Source organism: Sceloporus occidentalis, unplaced genomic scaffold (genome assembly GCF_023333645.1).
Source record: "Sceloporus occidentalis isolate IW3139 unplaced genomic scaffold, rSceOcc1.0.p SCAF_1, whole genome shotgun sequence".
NCBI lineage: Eukaryota > Metazoa > Chordata > Lepidosauria > Squamata > Phrynosomatidae > Sceloporus > Sceloporus occidentalis.
In genome coordinates this window covers 284,934,950-284,961,036 of record NW_028316981.1, presented here as the reverse complement: position 1 = coordinate 284,961,036, position 26,087 = coordinate 284,934,950, and the positions used below count along the sequence as shown (strand labels likewise).

The 26,087-nt window shown below is 41.1% G+C and overlaps 1 protein-coding gene across 1 annotated transcript in view; it reads right to left on the bottom strand.

Annotated features, from left to right (window-relative positions):
• The window catches only part of LOC149324010 (DEP domain-containing protein 1B-like), a 43,267-nt gene extending 18,986 nt beyond the window's left edge, over window positions 1–24,281 (bottom strand). The window contains exons 1-4 of the mRNA XM_089513169.1: window positions 24,234–24,281; window positions 19,436–19,701; window positions 3,572–3,707; window positions 1,399–1,526 (exon numbers count right to left, since the gene is read on the bottom strand). Coding sequence (XP_089369295.1) covers window positions 1,399–1,526; window positions 3,572–3,707; window positions 19,436–19,701; window positions 24,234–24,281 — 578 coding nt within the window. The remainder of the gene's footprint in view (window positions 1–1,398; window positions 1,527–3,571; window positions 3,708–19,435; window positions 19,702–24,233) is intronic.
• Between the last annotated feature and the right edge of the window lie 1,806 nt (window positions 24,282–26,087).

The following is a 26,087-nucleotide window of genomic DNA, read 5'->3' as shown; positions in this document are numbered from 1 at the left end:
GCGGCTAACAAAGTTAAAAATACAAAACATATAAAATCCCTGGTACCCTCCCCTCCTTAAAAAAGTATTAAATTCAATGCAATATTTAAAAAACAGAACAACATCAACAACAAACAAACAAACATACAAGTTAAAAACTGACCAGAAGGTCAACAACATCATACCAACAAGCAACCAGTGGGAGCAGCAGTACCTTTCCCAGACGTTTTTCTAAGGCCGGGTTCTCTAGTCTGGGAAGGCCTGCCGGAAGAGATCCGTCTTAACAGCCTTTTTAAAGCTGTCTAAGGATGTAAGTAGACGGATCTCATCCGGCAGGCCGTTTCACAGTCTGGGGGCACTTGCAAGGTATGCCTGTGTTATCATCTGCTTTCCATTTTCAGGTCCTCCATGTGGAGGAGGGTAAGTTCAGACCCTCGGGACCTTTCCATCACCTGTGTCAGCAAGCAAGTCAAGCAGTCTCTTTGGAACTGTTTGCTTTGGCATAATGGTGGCTCTTCAGATTGAGAGCCAAACACCTAGGGAGATTCTGCTCTTGGGCCCTACCTTGCTTTCTTCTCTCTCCCTCTGGCCAAGTCTTTACCTCTTTGGAGTCTGCTTGGCAGTTCCTTAACCCTCTGTCTTTGCCTCTGTCTGTAGACCGTCCAGTCTGAGACAAGTCAAGTAAATCTACACTCAGGATCCTTCATCTGCCTCCCCCAGGGTTACAGAACTGACTTTTATCGTTGGTTTACAAGCACACATACACACCCATCTGCTGAATTTCTAGTGGTGCCACAATGGAAGGTAACTGAGCATCTGCACAGCTGCCTGCCTTCTCCTCATCACTGATGAAACTGGCAGCTTCCTCACTTTGTGAGAAGCAGCAGAATAAGAGAGCAGTGTGGTGGTCCCTGACACCCTTTCATATACACCATTCCAGCTGTTTCCCCCCATCAAGGGTATGAAGAAAGCACACAGAAACACACACAAAGAATATCAGAACACTTCTCACCACATACAAGACATGTGGTCCCAAAGTGCACAACAAAGACTTGTTTTGATTACATCTCCATCTTTTCTTTCCATAATGAAAATTAGTCGAAATGACTAACAACAATAAAAAGCAGCAAGTACACTCTGGTGCATTAGAAGTGCTGGGTCTATATATTACTGGATTGTTAAAAAGGTAACACTGCAAATCATGGGACACAAGGGGATACTTTGATTGAGAGTTCCTGCATGGCAGGGGGTTGAACTTGTTGGCCCTTGTGGTCTCTTCCAACTCTATTATTCTATTATTCTAAGTCAATAAGATGATTGTGTAGACATAGAGCTCAGTTCATAGATTTATTAACTGATGATTTCAGATTGTCTATTACTGTAGTAACAGAAAAGGAAGGGTTCCTACAATATACTTACTGTGACAATGTCATGGATTTCCATATTGCTTCTAGATTTGCTTCTGTTAATTGTCGCCGATGTATGAGTTTGCATGTTGGTACTTCTCCAATTGCTATACTGTGACGTTTGAACCACATTTCTGAATTCTATAGTGGAAGGTAATAGTAACAATCCTTCATATTTAAAATAACGACAATGTTTCTGCAGAAACAACATAGTGACCCTTATCCAGAGAAAGTGACTTGTGAAGAAATATTTCTTATATAAACCAATCAGGTAAAGGTGGGGTACCATACATATCAGTACGAGACAGAAAGAAAGAGACTCCTCTGCTGGGGCTCCCCAACTCTGGAATACCCTTGTCAAGGAGGTGTGACTGTCACCAAAACTACAGTTGTTGAGTACAACAAAATCCATAAAACAGTGATAGCTTTATTGAACCAACTAAAATGAACAAAATACATTATGCAAGCTTTCAAAGCATTGCTGGCTTCTTCATCAGGTAAAGATGTTAAATAGCACAAAAGAGACAAAAAGTGACAATGGTAGAGTCACAGGTAGGGTTGCCATAAGTGAGGACCTCCAAACCGGGACAAATGTAGGACAAATGTAGGGCAACATTTTCAAATGTAGGACACATTGTTTAAAAATGGAGGACACGCAAAAATGAGTTTTTTTTAAAAAAATGTTAATATAAATGCATGTTTTTAGGCATGATCAAAATGGAGGACATTTTGGCATTATTCTTAGACAGATGGCAGAAATGGACTTGCCCTCGGGTTCAACTGTACTTCTCAGAAGTGTGTACTTGGGCAAGGGACTGTGGTTTTTCTTCACTGCTCATGAGTTTGTAAAAATCACAGCAAGTTACATTGGCCGTGCCTCAGAGGCTTGTTGATATCAATATTATCATCATCATCATCATCATCATCATCATCATCACCACTATAATTGTCCAAGAAAGGCAGACTTGTTAGCATTCAAAGCACCATAAATACACAGAAAATGCACTTGCATATATTTAATAATAAAAAATAATGGGGAAAAAATAAAAAAACAAGGCAGGGGTGCATATATTTGATAATAAAAATTAATGTAATAAAATAAAAAACAAGCAATAATAAAATTAATAAAATAAAACAAAAACAAGCAATAATAAAAATTAATGAAATAAAACAAAAACAAGCAATAATAAAAATTAATGAAATAAAATAAAAACAAGCAATAATAAAAATTAATGAAATAAAATAAAAACAAGCAATAATAAAATTAATGAAATAAAATAAAAACAAGCAATAATAACATTAATAAAATAAAATAAAAACAAGCAATAATAACATTAATAAAATAAAATAAAAACAAGCAATAATAAAAATTAATAAAATAAAATAAGTATTTTATATATTTAAAAATAATTTAAAAACCCCAAAAAACCAAGGCAGACCTAATGGCCACTGACTCAGCTTTCCTCCTCCTCCTCCTCCTCCTCTGCCCCAATTCTGCCCTGGCCTAAGTTCAGGCACCCTTCCTCCGTCTCCTTTCTCCTCCTCCTTATGAAGGCTGGTGAGCGTGCGGAAGGAAGCAGGCAGGTGCGCGCGCGCGTGGAGGGAAGTGGGGCAGGCGCGCACACTGCCCCTGGCCCCTGCTGGGGCCTGGGCGGCGCGCAAGCCCTCCCAGTGGGGGCGCGGTGGCGGCTGCGCTTCTGCTGCCCGCCGAGGAAGAGGAGTAAGGCGGAGCCGGAGGAGGAGGTGGGTTGGCGCCGCAGCAGCTGCGTTAGCGGCAGCGGCAATGGCTGGAGCGGCCCCCAAACCGGGAACAAGGCACGGGTGGGGGCCCAAACCGGACCGGGACCGGGAGGGGCCCCCTGAAACCGTGAATGGCACGGGGGCCACCGGGTTATGGCAACCCTAGTCACAGGCCTAACTACTGAGGCCAGCTACTTCGTTTTTTCTCTTTTGTTTGTTTTGTTTGCATGTTGTTTCAATCAGCCGACTTTGCCTGTTTTATTGTGTCTCCTTTATTTGTTCTTATGATAAATTTTGGGAAAGGGTGTTTTTATTGTTTTACCTATATTTGTTCCATATAATTACCAGTTCTACCTTTTCTTAATACATTTCTGAAAAAGGATACAGAGAAGATAACCTTCACATACTGTAAAGCAAATCTGCATTAACAAAGTTGGAACTCTTACCAACACGATGGGCTTTACTGGGATGTGTTCTCGGAAAGTATCTCTTTCTAGATCATCCCAATTTGGGAATTTCACAATTTCTTTTCGATAAGAAAATTGTTTAGGATATGGTTTCAGTGGTGAGAAAGGAGGAAATCTAAATTTTAAAAAAACAGTGAAAAATAAAGAGAGAAAGAGAAAACACACTTTAAAATCACCATAAAAGTCCAGCTTGTTAACACTGTTAAAACATCCTTATCAAAATTTTCTTATTTTCTTGACATAATCCAACTGATGCATATGCCTGTGCATACAAACACTGGAAACACTGGCCTTGTTAACCATGTTGCTTGGGACCAAACAAGTAGAACATTGGGTCAGCTCTATCAAGAGGATTTATTTCCAAAGCTGGGATGGTTTATGCAGCGGGTAAAAATATATGTGGTATATGAGGAGACAATATCCACATGAGGGAAAGAGGAAGGCCAGAAAGCTAGAAACTAGTAAGTTCTTCTACAAAGCTGTAGTTATTATTATAACTATTATAATTATTATTAATTTATATCTTCTCTTCATTAATTATGGAAACCAAATAAAGGTGATTACAGAGTTATATATATTTTAGTTAAAGCAGGCAATTAGATAGAACATTATGCTTTGACAAGTGCCCTTCACATGGTTTAAACAACAACTCTTTTATCACCTCTTTGTTTTACATCAATTCTAATCACAGCACCATTAGGTATCTTTCACTTGCTTTTCTCTGTCTGGGAAAAGTAGGAGGAATAAGAAATCAACATAATTACTTCAGACATAAATGAGATTATGCTTAGATTTCATGCATCACTACATTCTATATTTTTTTAAAATTCCAGTATATCTTTTGAAAGTCTATGGCAGGTTTCAAAAAATTGTGCTCTAATTTGTGCTCTAATTCAGTGGTCCACCAGAGGGTGCTCAAAATACATGTAACCAAATAAAAACCCTAAAAAATGCTTTCACATAAGTAATATAGACTTCCAAGTCACAATTTAAGTACAACATGTTTATCACTAGCAAGAGTATTTCAAGAAATATATTCATCCTGCAGTATAGCCATACATAACTGTAGATTTCATCTTTTTAAAAACTGCTGAAATGTTAAAAAACAGTTGGTGAATTCTGAAAAAGCCACCTTACTTTTACTTTACAAAGGAAAAGGACTAAGAGAGTGAAGCTTGACTTTCTTATAATCCACAGAAATTTTAAACCGTTGTAGTTACATTAAACCATCCCTGTTTTTTAAAGTTGCCGTAAGCCAATTCCTCCTCTATAGAAAGATGGAAAGGAGTTAAGGGTTAAATAGTAGAAAACTCATGCCAATGTACATTTTTTCCTTCACTGCATCAGGACTTCAGTGTCCTTTCTTTCCTGCCTTCCTTCCTTCCTGAGGTGGTGACAGTACATGTTGGCCTTTGTTTCACCTCCATCTGCCTGGTATCCTTTAGTAGCCCTGACCATTATGTCAGTTTAACAAGCAAGTTCCTATAAGTAGAAAGATTAATCTTTTCCAGTATCTTGTCTTCAGTCAACGCTTAGGCAGACATGTTCCCAGATGTCCAGTCTTTGTCAGGAAAACAGACTTTTTGATTTTACAATAAGCCATGTAGCATATAAGAAACAAAGTACCTGTCTATTCTATTAGGGAATGTTTGAAGGTTGGCTAAGATTACACGTTAGAAATAATGTTCTACATCTTTATTTAACTGACTGCTATCTTGTCAATAAATCTACTCTGTCTTCTTCTCATCAAGAGTGGCTGAGGCCATGCAAATGCTGGACCCAAACTTTGGTCCTCCTGATGTTTTGGACTTCAGCTTCCAGAATTCTTGACTGTTGGCAAAGCTGGCTAGAGCTCCAAAACACCTGGGGGACCAAAGTTTGTAAATCACTGATGAAGCTGAATCCTGATATGACAGAGGCTTTGTGAACTGGTGGTTCTCAGGTCCAGAAACAGGGTAAGGGGCTTGTCCTGGACTAGGCTACAGTCCCCATGATGGAGCAGGTATGCAGATGGGAATATGCCTAGATCCATCTTTGTCCCTGGAGAACCAAGTGGAATCTATGGCTGCTGCGGGGTGGCAGCTTCAACTGGTGTATGACCTGGGCAGGACCAGCTTAGCTACAGTAGTCCATGCACTGTATCTTCCAGTTGAGATTACTGCAATGCACTCTACATGGGTCTGCCTTTGAAGATGACTTAGAAACTGCAGCTAGTGCAAAATGCAGCAGCTAGACTGCTGACCAGAACATCATACATAAACCATGTTGACACCAGTTTTAAAAGAATTGCATTGGCTGTTAATATCATTCCAGACTGAATTTAAAGTGCTGGCAATGACATTTGAGAGAGCCAGTGTGGGGTAGTGGTTTGAGTGTTGGACTATGACTCTGGAGACCAGGGTTCAATTCCCCACTTGACCATGAAACCCACTGGAATCATGACCCCACCCTGGCCAAGTCACATGCTCTCAGCCTTAAGAGAAGGCAATGGCAAACAACCTCTGAACAAATCTTGTCAAGAAAACCCCATTACAGGTTTGCCTTAGGGCTGCCATAAGTTGAAAGTACACAACTTGAAGGTACACAACAACAATAAAATTGCATTTACAGCCTTAAATAGCTTTGGACCTCAATACTTAAAGGAGTTAGTCTCCCTAGATAGGTAGGTGAGAGGTCTGCTGGTCTCTTTATCCCATAAATTAGAGCACCTCACAAATTGAATCCTTTCCTCTTAAAAGCTGAATTGGTGCCTATGTTGTGGTCATTCTGCCACCAAATGAAAATATATTTAGAAAAGGCTGTTGTGATCAACTGATTTTTATACTTATCCACACATGTGTATAGCTTTGAATTCTTTTAATCTCATTTTCAGAATCTGCTCTTATTACACTGGGATAGGGTAAAGCTGTGGAGAACACTTTATCTAAATAGCGGAAAGGTAGCAAATGGCACTTCTCTGAAACGGCCTTGCCTCTGACAACTTTCAGGATACCCTCTTCATCTCCTCTAATTTTAAAGTTTAAATTATGAAACAGTATTCATCAACCTTTTGAGTCAAAAGGAACATTATGCAGAAATTTCAATTATGTACCCTGATCAAGTATTCCTTTCTGCTTGCACGGATATAAGACTGGAGCTGCATGACAGCAAACAAACAAATGATGAATCATAGAATTGTTGTTTACCATTCCCTAGAGAAAATAGTGCTAAATCTTTGTTAGGCCTCAGTCTCCCTGTGTTCATAGATCATGGGAAGCTGATTCCTAACATGTTTGACTCTAGGTTCTCAAAAAGTGGGGCACAGCCCCTCAGGGGTAGCATGCCAGTTTCTCAAACAGGGAGCTTTGACCTTAGACATGGATGAGCTGACCTGCCAGAGAGGGAATGTACTTGGAACACTTTTTCAGCATCCCTTTCAGCTCAGACAGCATGGCAGGGAGAGAAGAAACTGAGTGTCAGAGTGGGGAGGCTGGAGCTTGTGTGTGCATGGGGGGCAATTTGGGAGATGTGAAGCAAAGTTCACTGGCCCCTTTTCCTTACCCTTTGCCAAAGGTAAAACCACTCATTTCTATCTTTTGACAGATCAAAGGTAACCTTTCTGTTTGCTCTTTCCAAAGGCAGAACCCCAAGGCTGGTGGGGTTTCTGACTAAACAAGGAGCAAAGTTAAAAACCTTTCCTTTCCAAAGGCAAAATCTCATATACTACCTGGGGTGGGAGGGGAGCCTGACATATGCATGTAGATATAAAGGGGGATCCAGAGGGGGGAAAATTGAGAACCACTGGTTTTGTCTGTCTCTCTCAAAGAGGTGGGAAGCCAGCCAGAATAGACCACAGCAATCTAGATCTAGAATGAGGAACGTTTAGTTCTCCTGAGGTTGCTCGGCTACAAATCTCCACCCATCATTGGCTATGTTGCCTAGGGGTAATGGGAGCTACAGTCCAGGAACATCTGCAGGGCCATATGGTTTTAGACAGAGTTCTTTCACATCACTTGTTGAATCTTTTAACTGGAAATTTGTAGTCAACACATATGCTTTATTTATGATATTGCTGTAAGAAACTGTCTCAGGATCTTGTGACATGACTTGTGGAACATTTTTGAACAGGAAGTTTGAATTGTATCCATCTCAGCATATTTATTTCACTAATATTTCAGAAACAAAACTGAAAACATACATCATTTAAATTTTATATATACTATATAAATATTTGAACAGTTTTTCCAGTAACCCATACCAGTTGAACTTAAATATTTGATGAGCATAGGAAAATTCAAGAGGAAATTTCAATAAACTACACTTTGTGTGGTTTAAATGTCTTATTCAAACAATTCAAAGCTTTACTGGGAAATAATCTAAGATACGGTAACTTAGCATATGTTTCATCTACATTATTGCAGAGGTTTTTCGGGGGAGAAATTGAAAGCACTGAACTGCTTACATACTGAGTTGTATGCACTGATATCCCACCCTCTGATGAGTTTCTTTAATCAAACAGAAATTGCTGGCAGCAGAATCAGGAGGTAGGTCATTCTGGTAATTCTCTGCTGTTGGGAGGACTGCAGAGGAAAAGGCAAGTCATGAAAATCAAACTCTTCCCTGTTCCACTGACAGAAGTTTCTTTCGGTTGAAGGACAACCAGATGCAGTACACTAGTCTGTGTTCTGAAGAACTGTATATATACATCTAATTCCTAGGTCTAGCCACCGTATAATCTGTTAATTATAACTTAACTAAAGACATAACAAGTATCATATCTCATTGCAGCACCCTAGATTTGGCATGTATTGCATTCATTCATTGGTTGTGTTCAAATAACAGTACTAAGCCAGGGACTATGGGAACTCTAGTTTATCATTTATGAGTAAAATGCAGGTGTGTGCTGCTTTCTGCTTACAGTGAGAAGAGTGAAACACATGAGAGCTTCGCTTCTCATGTTATTTGAATCCAGCAACAACTGGTGTTCTGGCTTGCTTCCGTAGCCAAAAGACCATGAAAGAAGGGTTTACTCTACTGCTTCTTTTTTGGCTTGTTGGCTGCAAACAGGCAGTGAATAAGCAGGGATCACACAGTTAAATGTGTTATCATTGTGTCTGAATGCAACCACTGTACTACTACAGTCAAACCTATGCATCCACAGATTAACCCATCCACAACTAGAAATATATTCAAAAGAAAGAAAAAGCAAACCTTGATTTTGCCATTTTTTTTATAATGGGCACCATTTTACTACCCCATTGTATATAATGGTACTTGAGCATCCACGGATTTTGGTATCCATGGTGGGTCCTGGAACCAAACCCCAGTGGATACTAAGAGGCTACTGCAATTAGAACTGTCATGGAAAACCATACTCATGGCCATTTTTCCACTTCATATTTCTTATAGAGGTGGCTTCATCTGTTTCACTGGGTTAAAAAGCTATGATCTTCTCTTTTGTATTCTGAGCCAATGTTATACCTGAGCTGCAGAAAAGACTCTTCCTATACATTTTGAGCATCTTTTAGAAGAGTTTAAAAAAATCTCTGCCCTATGGAATCTTCAATGTGCAAAGCAAAATTAATATGATAATTCATGAGGTATAGAAACTGGGCTGGAATTGACAAATATAGTCAGCTTTTCGTATCTGTGGGGGTTTCGTTCTGGACACACACACACACACACACACACCATGGAGAACAAAAAGTATGGGACCTCAAGTCCCATTTTTCCCAATGGTGACACACTGCATGCATAACCACACTGCCACAGATGTGCACAGACCACCATTGGGGTGAATGGAGCAGGGCCATCTGTGGATGCTCAAATCCACAGATGACAAGAGCTAACTGTAATTCATTATATATATATATATGTGTGTGTGTGTGTGTGTGTGTGTGTGTGTATGTATGTGTGTGTGTGTGTGTGTGTGTGTGTGTATATATATATATATATATATATATATCCAAATAAGATATTACATATTCACAGTTCTCTTATCATAATTCTCATATATAAAAATATTCCCGTTTATTCAGTAATTTCAACAAAATATAACTTCAACATCCAAAATATATAAATAAACTTCCTCAGTTTACCTGACATTAGAACCTTTATGCTTCAAATTAGATAATACACCTTAGTCAAATTTTCATCTTTTTTCTACATATTTATTTCATATTGTTTTAATAATTTAACCTGTACTTGCTTTGCTACTGCCATCTTTTCTTGCAAAACGCTAATAAAAGAAACCTTTCCTCTTCTACTTTTTCTGTATTGTTGTGATTCAACCAAGAGATTCCATCTCTTGCCTGTCATTAACTATTTTTTAAAAAAACACAAAACAGCTCCTGTTTAATATAATAGCCTTTAAAAAAATCATCCTTAAATATCAACCAATATAAAGTAACATATGTTATCTCACTGCAAAAATACACTTTAGTGAAAAATGTAGTTCAATACACATTCCAGGACTTCAAATGGTCAAGTGACAGTAAAGTAGGAGAAGGCCACAAACAAATGACCTTTTAAATCACATAATGGCCTCCAAGATGCACTGTCCTAACTGATCATTTCTGTGGGGGATAAAAAGAGTGAGTGGGAACTGACAGCATTGGCTCTGGGGAGAGAGGAGCTCAATAAAGGCAATCATAAGAGAATTTTTCAGTGTTCAATACTGAGACACAAATAGTCCCTACATGGCATGCATGTCAGGAAAACAGCGTGCTGCAAGTTTATACTTCTGGTTGGACTCTGTACTCTGGGGAATGACCATATGACCCAGGTTGAATTCCAAACATCCCCATCTGAAAGGATCAGATAATAAGCAATATGAAAAACCCTTCTCTACCCAAGACCCTGGAGAGCTGCTGCCAATCTGAGTGCCCCACGTTAGATGGAGAATCAGACTTGGAAGAAGCCGCAAGGGCCAGCTAGTCCAACCCCTGCCATGCAGGAATACACAATTATAGCACTCCTGAAACATGCCCATCCAACTCAAAGACTTCCAATGAAGCAGGGACTACAACCCTCCAAGTAACTATATTTCACTATAAGGGAGTTCTTACTCCCTTATATGTACTTCCTAATGTTAAGGTGGAATCTCTTTTCTTGTAATTTGAATCCCCTGGTTCATGTTCTAGTCTCTGGAGCAGCAGGAAGCAAGCTTGCTTCAGTGTGGGTATGAACTTTATGGTATTCCTATCATAACTATCATGAAATAAAATTATTTCATAAATTCTGCATCACAAACAAATATGAAAATGTCCCTGCTGAGAAGGATCATTATTTTCCCAACCAGCTGTAACATCCTGCAGGGACGTAGCCGGGGGGGGGGGGTCTGTGGGGCCCACCCCTCCTTCCGTTAGATACAATGAATGGTGCATGCTACCATGCCACTGCACTCAAGCCCCATTATAATGGTGGAACTTGGTCTGGACCCCCTTTCCCAAAATCCTGGTTATGTCCCTGCATCCTGAGCCAAAATCACATATAAATTAATCACAAAGCAATTTCAACTAATTAAAGTTTCAAGGTTACACTGTATCGTAACAAGGTGGCATGATAACAGTGGTTAAAAAATGTATGACTACATTAACTGCATAAAACTCTAGGCATATAAAGATGATAACACAGGAATTCTAGTCTAGATGTGACTTAGATATTGCTATGTACTGTATATGCATTATCCTACTTGAGAGTATGTATTTTCCCTGGAAAATGATTAACCATCCATTAAGAAACCAAGCCCTCCCTCCAGTCCATCTGCCTTGGTCCAGGCCTTGGAGGTAGAGAGGAACTGCTGGACCTCTTACCCTTTCCCTCCACCACTCTCTTCTCCTTCTGTGTCATGTCTTTTTAGATTGTAAGCCCGAGGGCAGGGAACCATCTAACTAAAAAGATTGTATGTACAGCGCTGTGTAAATTTATAGCGCTTCATAAATAAAGTTTAATAATAAATAATTAGATAGTAATAACATGGCACACCCTGGCAGGCCCAAATACAGGCACACACCCAAGCCAGACCAGTTTAGCAATTTTTTCCCTTACTTTTCCAGCCTATAATATCCAAGTTCTTACCTCATTATTTTAAACATCTAATACTTCCAACAAGTCTATTCTTATTTGCTCTCATTTGTAAATGCCAACTTGTCTGGATAATTTATTAAAGATTCTTAAATTGTTCTTTGTATTAAATGCCAGTGTTTATCTATAAAGTTTGTTACTATACTGTATATGATAAAACAACCTTGGAGTACACTAAAGCCTTTGAATAAGGTTGAAATGCCTTTTGCAAGATGTTGCTTTTATTTGAGGGAGTGTTTTATGTGTTAATATTTGCAAGCTATAAAAAACTAACCTTTGAGCTTTCAAATGAAGACAAAAACAGGTCGCCATCTCTGGCTGGTGTTGATTAGGACTGAATTTATCCTGGTATGGCCCCAAGCGTACATGTGTTGGGGAATTAAATCCAGTATCTGCTTCACAAATCCCAACCTCATCAAGAATCCCACCTCTTGGCCTGACTTAGTATAGTGACACTTATTTTGCTGTTCCTTACTTTTCCAATTTTTCCCTTTGTGTTGTCTTCTGCAATTTCTTCTCTCTCATCATGCTGAAGGTGTGCTAGTTAACCATCTTAAACCATCTTATGATGTGCATATTCAAAAAGTATTTATTATTTTTACGTAACAAAAAATGTAATGGGAAGTCGAAGGCTTTCATGGCCAGCATCCATAGTTTTTTTTTTTTTTTTTTTTTTTTTTTTGGGGGGGGGGGGCTTGGGGCTATGTGGCCATGTTCTAGAAGAGTTTGTTCCTGGTGTTTCACTAGCATCTGTGGCTGGCATCTTCAGAGAAATTTTCTTCCCCCCCCCCCCCCCACATCTTTGTGCCAGGTGAAACAATATCCTTAACTGGCTCACTCCCCTATATAGGGAAGGAATGAAAGCACACTCCTCCCTCAACACATGCCTAGCACATTCCTGATGTCTCCGGAAGCATTCAGTCCAGGTTCATGTGAGGACTGTGCCTTACATGATGCTGGAGAAACATCAGGAACAAACTCTTCTAGAACATGGCCACGTAGCCCACAAAACCCACCAAAAATGTAATGTTTGGGGCTCCTGGTTCTTGAATTGAAAGATCTTCCAGGTTCCATGGATTGCTTTTTCTAGCCAAAAAAGTAGCTGGTTCTCCAGGGGGCTCATTCCCACTTACATTTAAACTAGTTTGGGATTCGCCTTCGCTCTGTGTTGGTAAATCAATTCCAAAAGGTCTGTTGTTCCCACTATGAAAGCAGATCTTTTTATTATCCCCTTGTACTCGCTTCTTTTTTGGCATGATTGTCATCCCCACTAGTTTGTGCTGCTTCAAAATGCATGTCAGTCATCTGTGTGTCATCACTGATGTAAGCAGCAGCCCGACTTGGGAACACATTCTGTGTGTGTGTGTGTGTGTGTATATATATATATAGAGAGAGAGATTTAAAATAAATTGATAAAAGATTCAATTCAGTGGTTTTGCAACTACTTGCCTCACAGCTGCAAAAACAATGAATCATATCTTCTCTCAGGTTTTTTTAAATTGATAGAAGATGCAATTCAGTGGTTTTGCTACTACTTGCCTCACAGCTGCAAAACCAGTGAATCACATCTTCTTCGCCTGTGACACTAATTGTGTCACAGGTTTTTTCTTTTAAGAGTGTATGTTCTACCTTACTGTTTACAACAATACAGAGGTGAGATGACCAAAAAATTACCAAATACTATTTCTAATTGTCTATCTTCTTAAAAAGCAATATTTATCACAGGGAATTCTAAGCAGCAGTGTCACTGAAGAGAAACTAGTCACCTGTCCCTTACATCACAAGATAAATAATAAATAAATAAAACTTTTATTTCCTTCCCGCTTTTTGTTAAAACAATCAAAGTGGCTTACAATGTTAAAAGAATAAAACAATATGTACAAACTATCCTTCCCTTAAAAAAGAATTAAACAATTTAAGATTAAAATTTCATATTACATGAAAACAATTAAGACAGAGTCATCACGTTGTAGCAGTAGTTTATTCTGGGAAGGCTTGCTGGAAGAGATCCATCTTAACAGCTTTCTTGAAGCTATCTAGATTGTCCAGCAGGCCATTCCACAGGCTGGGAGCGGTTGCAGAAAAGGTCCTCTGGGAGGTTGCAGTCAATCTGGACTATATAGGCTGCAGTAAATTCCTCCCAGAGGATTTGAGAGCATGGGGCGGAAAGTAAGGAAGTAGGCGATCCCTTAGATAAGTTGGGCCCAAGCCGTGTAGGGATTTAAAGGTGATAACCAACACCTTGTACTGTGTCTGAAAACTAGTGTATTTTCCAGCGTATAAGGTGACTGGGCGTATAAGACGACCCCCAAGTCGCATGCAGGCAGCTCCCTGGCCTACTATAGACCGAATTAAGGGGGTCTGGTGCCCACATGTGCTGGCTTGAGGGGGCCTCTGTGGAGGCCTGGAAGGCAGGTGTTGCAAGTGGCAATAGGGCCTCCTGCACTCCAGCCCAAAAGGACACTAGATACCACGGAAGCTGCTGGAGTGGAGTATCCTGGGCGGCGGCAGCAGTGAGGCATAAGGGGCCGGCTCTTTCCCTCGGCCCAACCATCTCTCTCCTGCCAGACGAGCTCTGGAGCTGCTTCTCCACTACCTTTTCCAGCTTCCAGCCCCGGAAACCAGGAATGGCAGTGAGAAAGAGAGAGCCCGGCCGCTGTGCCTGCTGGGATAGGAATCCGCAAGGACCCCCCCTCAGAGATGGAGAGGTGGCCTGTCTCTGTGGAGGTCCCCAAACACAACCCGGTGTATAAGACGGGGGTAAAAAGTTGTCTTATACGCCAGGAAATACAGTAATAAGTAGCCAGTGGATTGACTTTAGTATTGGTGTTATATGATCACTCCTGGGTACACCAGTAATCAACCTGGCCGCCATATTCTGTACCAATTGCAGTTTTCAGACTAAGCACAAGGATAGCCCCAAGTAGAGTGAGTTAACTGGCACACCCTCAACATGATGAAAGAAAAGGAATTGCATAAGACTACACCAAAGGAAAAATTGGAAAAGTAAGGAACAGCAAAATAAGGTGTCATTGTAATAATTCACTTTCCTTTTTTCCCACATCTTTGTGCCAGGTGAGACAATATCCTTACATGGCTCATTCCCCTATACAGAGAAGGAGTGAAAGCACACTCCTCCCTCAACATATGCCTGGCACATTCCTGATATCTCTGGAAGCATTCAGTCCATGTTCATGTGAGAACAGTGTCATTGATGGACCTCATGTGGCCAATCATGCCTTTTTGTGAGGGTCCCAGAAACCTCAAAGACCTTCTTCTTTCAAAAATGGGAAATTATCCTCCAAAGGGCCCCAGGGGGTAAAATACCCCGATTAAAATGGCATTTCCCCCATCACCAATTGACCTATGGGTTAATTTCATCAAAATGGTCAGTATGGCCTGCAGAGGGTGGGAAGTAGGATGGGTACAGCCAAAGAGGTAGAAAATGGGGCAAGCACAGCAGCTCCACCTTCACAAATCTATGAACAGTTTAAAAACATAAAATCCAGATTTTAACCTGGGTCTGGATATGTCCAGAAGCCAGGGTGGTGTAGTGGTTTGAGCTTAGGGCTACGACTCTGGAAATCGGGTTCAATTTCCAGCTTGGCCATGAAACCCACTGAGTCACATGCTCTCAGCCTCAGGGGAAGGAAATGGCAAACCTCCTCTGAACAAACCTTGCCAAGAAAACCCCATGATGAACCTAAAGCTGGAAACAACTTGAAGGCAGACAACAACTGCATTCAATCCAAACGTAGTAAATGTAGAGTAGACATACTGTCCTCGGGGGATGTAAGTTACTAATTTATGGTCTATTGATTGTAGTGAGTCTTCTCTAAGTGTGGCTAAGTCTAGATCCCACCATTGGCTTTTATACATGACACTTGAACATGCTTTTTTAAAAAATCATGATAGAAGTAAGAACAAGCAGTAATAATGTGACTTCATTCTGCATATGGTTCTGCTCCTGGATAAGGAGCCTTTCCTCTCTAGAGTAAGAACTAGGAAGTAGTCACCCAGACTAAACTGTCATCAAGAAACATTGTTAGCACGTGGAGAGAAAATAAATACATTGTACAGCAATGCCCCATATAGCCCATTCTTGAGCAAGAAACAAAAACTCCAGATTCATTTACCTCTACATGGGAAAGAAATGCCAGCATATGCAGGTTGACCAGATGCCATAACCACAGAGGAGGACAAGGTACCACAAAATGTAGGATATTGAAGAAACATGCAGAACATTATAAGTGAAAAACACTAATATAAATTAACACAATTTAGAGATATAAATTCACACAAAAAAACCCTCCTGGTGCCCAGAGCCTACCCTGCCCTTTTTGTTTTTCCTTTCCCCATGTAAAAAAAGTAACTTTGTTCTTGTGTTATTGCAACTAGGGTTGCCATTAGTCAGGACCTCCAAACCGGGACAAATGTAGGACAACATTTTCAAATGTAGGACACTTTTAACAAATGGAGGACATGCGAAAAAGCATCAAAAGCACCAAAAATACACAAAAAAAGACACTTTGAGGGAAAGGGAAATAAATGGGCAGCCACCTCCTCCTCTTCTTCCTCTTACTTCTTCCTCTTCCTCCTCCTCATCCTCATCGCTTGAATTTCGCGCCAGGAAATGGCACTTTTCCCTCTCCCTGGCCAGAGGCCTTGGTCCTCCTCCTCCTCCTCCTCTTCCAAAGCTCACTGGCCAATGGCAGACTGGGGCTAGAAACAGGCCAGCCCACGCTCTTCTGCCATTGGCCAGACAGCTTCGGGGATGCGTACTCCTTTTTAAGCCCCGCGCACGGGCACACAAGAGGGGCAAGCGCGTGCTGCTGCTGGCTGCTGCCCGGGCAAGTGCCGCAGGCGGCGCAGCAGCTGCGCAGAAGGATTAGGAGGAGCGGAGGAGGAGGAGGTGGGTGGCCGGCCAGTGCCAGCTGTATTAGCGGCTGCAGCAATGGTTGCATGATCAGGCCCGGCCCAAGGACGGGCCCAATCCCGGGATCTAGGGGGAACCGGGCCGGGGCGGGCCCAGTTCCTCGAAAACCGTGATTGCCCCGGGAGCCGCCAGGATATGGCATCCCTAGTTGCGACCCTAGGATGTTTTCTTTGCAAGATTTGTTCAGAGGGGATTTGTTTTTGCCTTCCTCTGAGACTGAGAGTGCATGACTCACCTAAGGTTGCCTGACCTCTCTCTCTCCCATCAGTTCCCCAGAGAGATCAAAACCCCAAAATGTTTTGTGAATAGTCACCTCACAACTCTTTCTCTTTCTTCACAACTGCTTTTTCTTGCACAGAAATTGCTATGTACTAAGCTCAGACTTCATTCCTGCCCGCAAAAGAAACATCCATGTCTATCACAGAGCACTCATTTGTGTTAAATCCCATCAATGACAGTTTTAAGCAAAATCAAATCAATGAAAAAAAATATAAACACTTAAGGCCCTAAACCACCTGGATCTTTGATATACTTGAAAGAGTTTTTTTCCTTCTATATATGCTGCCTGAGGATTGATATGTGATAAACAGGTCCCCCTCTGTGACCTAGCAATGGGAACAATACAGTGAGTGAGACAATGGTAAAGAGCCTCCCCTCCTGTGGTGCTGCAGTTGTGGAAAGCTCTCCTCTTTGAGGTCCAACTGACACAGACTCTTATTTCATTCTGCTACCAAGTTAAAACATCTTTCGGTAAAGCTTTTTTAGGCTGAATGATTTCCCACCCTAATCTCCACATATATTATTGTATTAAAGTGTTCTAACTTTTTAAAATTGTTCAATATGCTTTTGAAATGTTTCAGTAACTTTTTCATTTTAAATATTTTTAAATTGTTTAAGCAGATTTTATGCTGCCCAGAGATCTTGTAATAAAAGGAAAGATAATAAATATGTTAACAAATATTCCATTTTAAACAAAACAAAAGAAGAATGAATTGATGATTGCCTCCATCATCTGCCCCTGATCAATGAATCATCATAGTGTGGCAGGAGGATAATTCCAAAAGATTGCAAGCATCTCATATTAATTAGTTAGATATGATTATTTAATTGCAACAGAGAGATCACAACTTGAGGCAAATGAAAACTTGATCTTCAGTCTTACATGGAATAAGTCCCATTGAATATTGCTCAGAACTTATGTACAAGATTACACTGTAAAACAGAATTACAATTCCTTCCTGAAATCACTGTTAATTTAAACTGAGACTGCTGACATGTCTAAGGACTTGTTTGGACTCGTTGCACGGCACTTACGTAACAATGGCAGCACCCATGTATACAGGGCGCCACCATAGTTATGCCCTCATCACGTGTGAGGGTTGCGGGGCGTGTGTACGCTCCGCCCTCAGCCAACCCCTAGCACGTGACGAGGGCGCCTAAAAGGCCCGTATATACTGGGCTAATGTTAAACTATGATTTAGCTTTAGTGGAATGGGCCTAGTTTTCACCAGTCCTGGCATGCACCAGCCCCCTTCTTGAAGAAAACAATTTACATCCATAGTTTGCTGTCCTGACCACTGAGACCAAACTAATTAGGATTAGTACAAATGTGTTAGTTTCAAAAAAGAGTCAATGAAGCTGGCTTATTATCAGTAACCAGTTAAGATAATCTATAGTTAGGGGTTTGGATGATGCTCCAAACCAGGTATGATCAAAAAGTGGCCAGGACCCCAATTTTGTGGCTCCTTAAACACCCCACTGGTCCACCAACCCTGCAAACAAAACAAAACAAAACCAACATCTGGGATATTTTTTGCCCCATGACCACCTAAAAAGTCCTACAAACCATGAAAACATGTGAAAATGCACCCATCCCACCACCATCAGATACCAGAAATCCATTCTCCCTCTTCTGCATCCAACCACAAAATGGCAAAAGAGATGTGCCTTCACTTCTTGACATCATTTTGAGAATGCCAGCAGAGGAAAACTAAAGAATTTGGGTTTGAGGGTCAGGCCTCTACAGTTGCCCATTTCTGCTCTAAACTGCTATTTACCCCCAAGAGAGAGTGCTGCAGTTTCCTGATTGCAGTGGTATAGGAAAACCAGAGAAGGAGATCCAATGGAGACTGGAGGCTCCAAAATCAATAAAGTGGTAAAATCAGTCCCAACTTTAAAGGAGCTATCCAAGATGCTGTACCTTTTTGGGAGATAGGGTTGAACACTTGGACTGCTCTTTTAAAATACAGACTGAAAATTGGAGCCATCCAGATTGCATTAAGGGTGATCACCAGTGTTGCCAATTTCCGGAGAATTCCCTAGTTTCCAGGTAAATAAAAAGCCTTTCCGTTTATTTTCCAGGTATGAAATATTTCTGGGGCATTTCTGGGGAATCAGCCCTTCCCCAAAAAATGGCAGAAAATACCTTCACCCTCCCAAAAAATGTTCGACATACCTCCCATCCCAGAAGTCCCTGCCCCTTTTGCCTTCCCATGGTGCCTTGCGGCAACCCCTGACCCAGAAGTCCCGCTCACTTCTGGGGAATTTGGAGCCATTCAGGGGATTCCCTTCAAGGGTGAATGGCAACACTGGTGATCACACAGGCAATGGGCAGGACAGGAGAGATTAGGCTCATTCTCAGAATTGATTTATTAGTGAGCAGTGGTTAAAAATAGAATGAATAGAAACAGCACCATCTATTCTGACAGTGTATATCATTATGAGAAAGCAAACATAATGTTGCCAGCATTCATAAGCATCTGGAGAAGTGTTTAAAAATTTGATACCTCTGTATGCAGATTTTAAACCTTCCCCTTCCCAAATCTTATTGTTCAATAATTTACCTATATAAGTGACCATTGTCTTCAAAATCTTCTGTCCCCCATCTTCCTTTGATATCTTCAATCACGTGATTCTTCAAGAATTTCTTAAGGAGCTGAACCGTCTGAGTTCGTGTTACTTCTGGACCAAAATTCTGGTTGTGCCTTAACAGTCCATGTAACCAGTCTACTGCTTCCGACGCAGTGAAGCAGCGTTCATAGCTTTTGAAGTGACAGCGATGCTTCCGCAATGGCATTCCATCTCGAAATAGTTCAATGGTCTCATTCCACTGAAGAAAAGATATAAAAGCCTATGTAAAATTTATCTTAATAAACTATGGCCTGAATTTCATTTTAACTTCCCAATAGAATCAATGCAACTTCTAAAAGTTGTGCCTTACCAAATTCGCAGTGATTCCATGGGTCTCTATAGTTGGGACTAATGTTTGGATTGAGGCCTAAATGGTGTTATATTTGTGTGAGTCAATTACTTGTTAATATGCTGACAAAGCATCTGCAGTCTCACAAAGGTACCATAATTAAATTAGGAACTAGTTTGTGACCAATTAATAAGAAGATTAAAAAGGTATCTTTTAACAAAATCAGTACACAGTCCTAGAGGCTTTAAGATTTATTTTTATTTATTTACAGCATTTATACCCTGCCCTTCAGCCCTAAAGGTTCTCAGAGCAGCTTACAATTATTATTATTAATTACACGGTTCTCTGTCCTGAGGCTCACAATCTAAAAAGACACAGCACAAAAGGAGAAGGGAATGGTGGTGGGGAAGGGGATCAGGTCCAGCAGTTCTTTTCTCTTATGAGCCATAAATTAACATTAGCTTATATCAGATCAGATTTGTATTATTCTTCAAAAATATATGAAGTATTGGAGGAAACTTCATTTAAATCACTGATTTGAACATATGGTCCTCACCTTAATTTAAATCCATCTACTCTGACAGGAAGGGTAAAATGGGAGTGATGTTACTCTGAATGTTAAAGAGAGCATAAAACTTATGAAAGATTCAAAGGGAAGCAAGATTCTCCAAATCCAATAACATCCAAATAATGATACATTTATTGGCCAACCAAAATGCACAGTTACATGTTGCAAGCTTTCGAAGCTCCACTGGTTTCATCATCAGGCAAGGTGTTAAAACCATACAGGAGGAAAAAAACTGAAGACGTTAGTCATAGGCCTGTATATTGCTGTCTTTGTTCTCAGATAGTATGGAGGGGTAATTCTTGCAGTCTGGAACCTCCTCCTTCTGGCCATGTAGTTATTGGGAGATTCTCAAAGTCCAGGGAATTTAACACTGAACACAAATGCAAATAGATGTTAAATTTCCTGGATTTTGAGAATCTCCCAGTAACCACATGGCCAGAAGGAAGAGGTTCCAACCTGCAAAAAATACCCCTCCATACCATCTGAGCACAGACAGCAAAATGCAGGCCTATGACTAACATCTTCAATTTTTTTTTCTCCTGTATGGTTTGTAACACTATGCCTGATGAAGAAGCCATTGTAGCTTCAAAAGCTTGCAACATGTATATGGTGCATTTTGGTTGGTCCTATGAAGGTATCATTATTTGGATGTTATTGGATTTCCTATATGGCCAGCACGGCTACCCCTGGATGTTTTAATGTTCTCCAAAGCTTGGGTGGGTGACCACACCAGGCCAAAGGTAATCGAGTACCAGGGCATAAAACCTACAGCAGTATTGCCTTATCAAATTCCTAGTGATCCAGAGGGTCTACCCAAACTGGGATGAAATGGGCTATAGCCCTAAGTGTTAATGTGAATCATTTACTTCTGATCGTTCTTAATGTGTCAATGTAGCAATACATGCCCCACACTAATAACAATCAGAGGAAGCTCGAGAAAGAGCATGAAATCAGGGGTATCCAAAAACTGAAGGCAATGGACTGGCCAGAGGTTAAGAAATTGGGCATGAGACTGACCATATATATAGCTGTGGCTGCTCCTTTTCTGACTAATGACTGGGACCAGGCTGACCTTCTCCTTACCATAAAGAGCATCCTTTCTAGGTAACTAGGAAAGTTCCTAGTAGATCTTGTTACTATGGCTAGTGAGAGACCAGTTTATCTTTCCTTTCACTTTGTTCTTTCTACTGCAAACTTGCAATTTGTGAGTGTCTACTTTTTATAACTTCCTTCCACCCAACATGTCTATGTACTAACAAGGTGTAAACTGGACTTCAGGACAATATCTATTTTCATTTACCAAGCTGTATTTATTTAGCTGTTAGTTGCCAGGGAACAGGTACATCTTCAGATAATGCACTTCAGAAAAAAATCAGTCATTAGCCTACATTTGCATATTCACTGATGTGTTGGAGGAGAGTTCAATTTCAGAATGTGGATGGAAGGACATTCTTTTCTTTTCTTTAAATACAGTTACAAAGAGACTTTAATTGCATCCTGTTCCTTGCTGTATTTTTGAACTGGCAGGGCTTTTTATCATAGTTCTACATAGGAGGGCACTAGAAAATGGAATTTCCAATACCTGCAAGTTTATCCCAGCTCAGCCAAGTAAACTCACTGACAGCAATAGCAAATACATTTCTATATCACCTATCAGTGCACTGAAGCACTCCCCCTAAGTGTTTTACAATGTGTAAGCTAATTGCCCCCAACAAGCTGGGTACTCAATTTATCAACCTCGGAAGGATGCCAGGCTAAGTCGACCCTGAGCCCCTGGCTGGTATCGAACTCACAACCTTGTGACTGTGAGTGACTGCAGTACTGGCATTTAACCACTGCGCCACCAGGGCTCCTTAATCTGAGTAACCTTGGGTAAGTCACACTCTCTCAACCTCAGAGCATGGCAATGGCAAGCCCCCTCTGAAGAAACTTGCCAAAAAAACCCTGTGATAGGTTCTCCATAAATCAGAAAGGAGATGAAAGACAGCAACAACAACATGATGTACCATCCATTCATGACTGTCAGTTCATTTTGTTACAGATTAAGCAAGAAATACTATGAATGTGTAAACATGCATATGCTTGTATTCAAAATATACATATAGGTCAGTTCTGGTAGTGGCGAAGGTCTACTGCTCTGTCCTTCTGGGAAGTTTTGATTTCAAAATGTTGGCATACTGAGTTTTTTCTATCACTTTGTTGGGCAAACTACACTATTCCAGCTAAGATGAAGCTAAAGAGAATGGAAAGCAGGCTTGAGAATCCAGCTAGCAGGTAAGCTAGCTGGAGCTTTTGTTTGAGAAAGGCTGAATATGTGCATAGTCTGCAGAGAGACTACAATTCAGTGAAAGACCACATACTTATCAAAAAAGGATCCATCCCCATCTCTGCGTAGAGTGGCGAAAAGTGAGAGCTTAGTCTGTCTCAATATGTCAATAATACTAGGGAAGGTGGAAGGTAGTTGAAAGAGAATTAGGAATGTCACTGGCCTGAGTTTGCATGAGCTGAGATTAAACCTGAACTCTCCCTGGAAGACAGGATCAAGAACTGAGGCTGTTGTATTTTGGACACATCATGAAAAATCATGAATCATTAATGCCAGGAAAGGTGGAGGGAAGCAAAAAGAGAGGAACACTGAACAGACTAGAAAGCTGGGCCAAAACTAACAAAATGAAATTCAACACGGAGAAATGTAAGATCCTGCACTTAGAGAGGAAAAATGAAATGCACAGATATACGATGGGGGATACCTGGCTGAACAAGACTACATGTGAAAGGGATCTAGGAGTCCAAGTAGACGACAAGTTGAACATGAGTCAGTGCAATGCAGCAGCTAAAAAGGCCAATGCAATTTTAGGCTGCATCAATAGAAATATAGTGTCTAGATCAAGGGAAGTAATAGTCCCATTCTATTCTGCTCTGGTCAGGCCCCACCTGGAATACTGTGTCCAGTTCTGGGTGCCACAATGCAAAAAGGTCATTGAGAAACTGGAGCATGTCCAAAAGAGGACGACTAAAATGGTGAAGGGTCTGGAAACCATGCCCTATGAGGAATGCCTCAGGGAGCTGGGGATGTTTAGCCTGGAGAAGAGAAGGTTAAGAGGTGATATGATAGCCCTGTTTAAATACTTGAAGGGATGTCATATTGAGGAGGGAGCAAGCTTGTTTTCTGCTGATCCAGAGAACAGGAACCAGAGCAATGGATGCAAGCTCCAGGAAAAGAGATTCCAGCTCAACATTACGAGGAACTCCTAATCATTGGGAAATACTTGGAGAAACCATACTTGCCCATAGAGAATCATTGGGAAATACTTGCCCCTAGCAAGTATTCCCCAATGATTCCCTATGGGCAAACATTCCCGAATGATTCCCTATGGGCAAACATTCCCCAATGATTCCCTATGGGCAAACATTCCCCAATGATTCCCTATGGGCAAACATTCCCCAATGATTCCCTATGGGCAAACATTCCCGAATGATTCCCTATGGGCAAACATTCCCCAATGATTCCCTATGGGCAAACATTCCCCAATGATTCCCTATGGGCAAACATTCCCCAATGATTCCCTATGGGCAAACATTCCCGAATGATTCCCTATGGGCAAACATTCCCCAATGATTCCCTATGGGCAAACATTCCCGAATGATTCCCTATGGGCAAACATTCCCCAATGATTCCCTATGGGCAAACATTCCCCAATGATTCCCTATGGGCAAACATTCCCCAATGATTCCCTATGGGCAAACATTCCCCAATGATTCCCTATGGGCAAACATTCCCCAATGATTCCCTATTGGCAAGTATGAGTTCCTTATGGGCAAACATTCCCCATTGATTCCCTAAGGAGAGGCTTGAGCCCCGGGAAGGACTTACCAGGCGGGTGGCTCTGTATGGCCCTGGCCCCACCAGCCTCGCTTCCATTGTGGGCACGAAATTAAAACACTCCTGGGTCCGTTTCCAGGGAGACCAGCAGACTCTGCTAGCATTTGAATTGGAGCTCCGCGATGGCTGATTGGCTGAAACTGAGATCACGTGACACCCTGGAAGCAGCCAATTGGACGCGACTCCCTGGAGGAGCGACCTCCCAAAGCCTTCCTCTCAAGACACACACAGAAGCCGTGCCCTGGCGCTACCCCTTGCCTCTTTCTAGATTTGGAGCTGATTGGTTCTCCCGCGGGCGACGTCATTGCTTAATTTACATACTAGCCGGCTGGTTTGTAGAGGTTTGGCGGTTGGCCCTTCCTTGACTCTGGAAACCGCTGTTGTTGTTATTAATTTCATTTTTGTGCCGCCTTTCTCCCGAGAAAGAGACCCAAGGCGGCTCACAAAATAAAAACAGTTTTTTTAAAAAAAAATTATACAGTAATTTTTTTAAAACAATTAAAATCATCCAATGAACAGTATAAAATTAACGTTAAAAACATACCAAAAATTAATTTGTGGGCTCTGAAAACCATGGGAACCCCTTTGGTGTCCTTGGGAAGTCACACTCTCAACCTCACAGGGTCACTTTTTCCAGGATATGTCCTACATTTCAACCTGTCAAGGAGGTATGTCAAACATGTCCTCCATTTTGAGCACGAGAAGCATTAATTTATTATTATGTGAGTGTTTTTAGCTTTTATTTGGTCCTGGCCTCTATTTTTTTTCTGGAATGACCTACATTTTGAGACTGATGGGTTTCCGGTTTGCAAGGTTTGTTCAAAGGACGGTTTGCCTTTGCCTTCCTCTGAGGCTGAGAGAGTGTGACTTGCCCAAGGTCATGGCAGAGTCAGGACTCGAACCCTGCTCTCCCAGCGTCCTAGTCCAAAATAAGCAGCTGCTCAGGGTATCAAGGGAAGGGAAGCACCACGGGAATTTTCCATTCCCAGGTTTATCATGGACCTTCTGGTGCAAAACTGCAAATGGTGCAAGTGAACGCAAAACAAACGGGAGGAATCCTCCAAATTTGTAAAATTTACAAATAAAATTTCTAAAATTTTATTTACAAATATAATTCGTAAAATTTTATTTTACAGTTTATTACTGCTTATATTTTGAATTAGACATACAGTATATGAGGTCACTAACCTCTTTTTAAGTGCTTGGGGCCTCTTAATCTGGCCCTGCATCCTGGCTAGTATACAGATAGCTTGTGTGTGGTGCACTTTCATGTTGTTTCCGAATTATGGCGACCCTAAGGCAAGCCTATCATGGGCTTTTATTGTCAAAATTTGTTCCAAGGAGGTTTGCCATTGCCTCTCCCTGAGGCTGAGAGAATGTGACTTCCCCAAGGTCACACTTATACAGCAATCGCTATCCACATTTGCTGGGGTTAGGGGCACAAGACCCCTGTGAATGTGGAAAAACCACAAATAAACTAACCTATCCTTTTTACCTAAGAGAACACCTCTAGAAATCTCCAGATCCTCCAGTGCAACTCTATGGTCAACATCTGCCAGACATTAATCACAGAATTATGCTGGAGGACCTACAAATGCCTAGAAAAGTGTTTTCTGTAAGAACTTCTAGATTCTTCAGCACAACTCTATGGTCAGCTTCTAGCAGTACTGCATTGGAGGACTCAAGAGATTCCTAGAGAGGACATATTAATCTTAACCGCAAATGGTCAAAGCCACAAAAGTGGAGGGCCAAATGTAATTCCTTTCCCCAGTATCTAATATATATTTTATACTGCTATTGCAAGTTCATGTGGAATATATTGAGTGCCTATATTGGGAGAAAGGT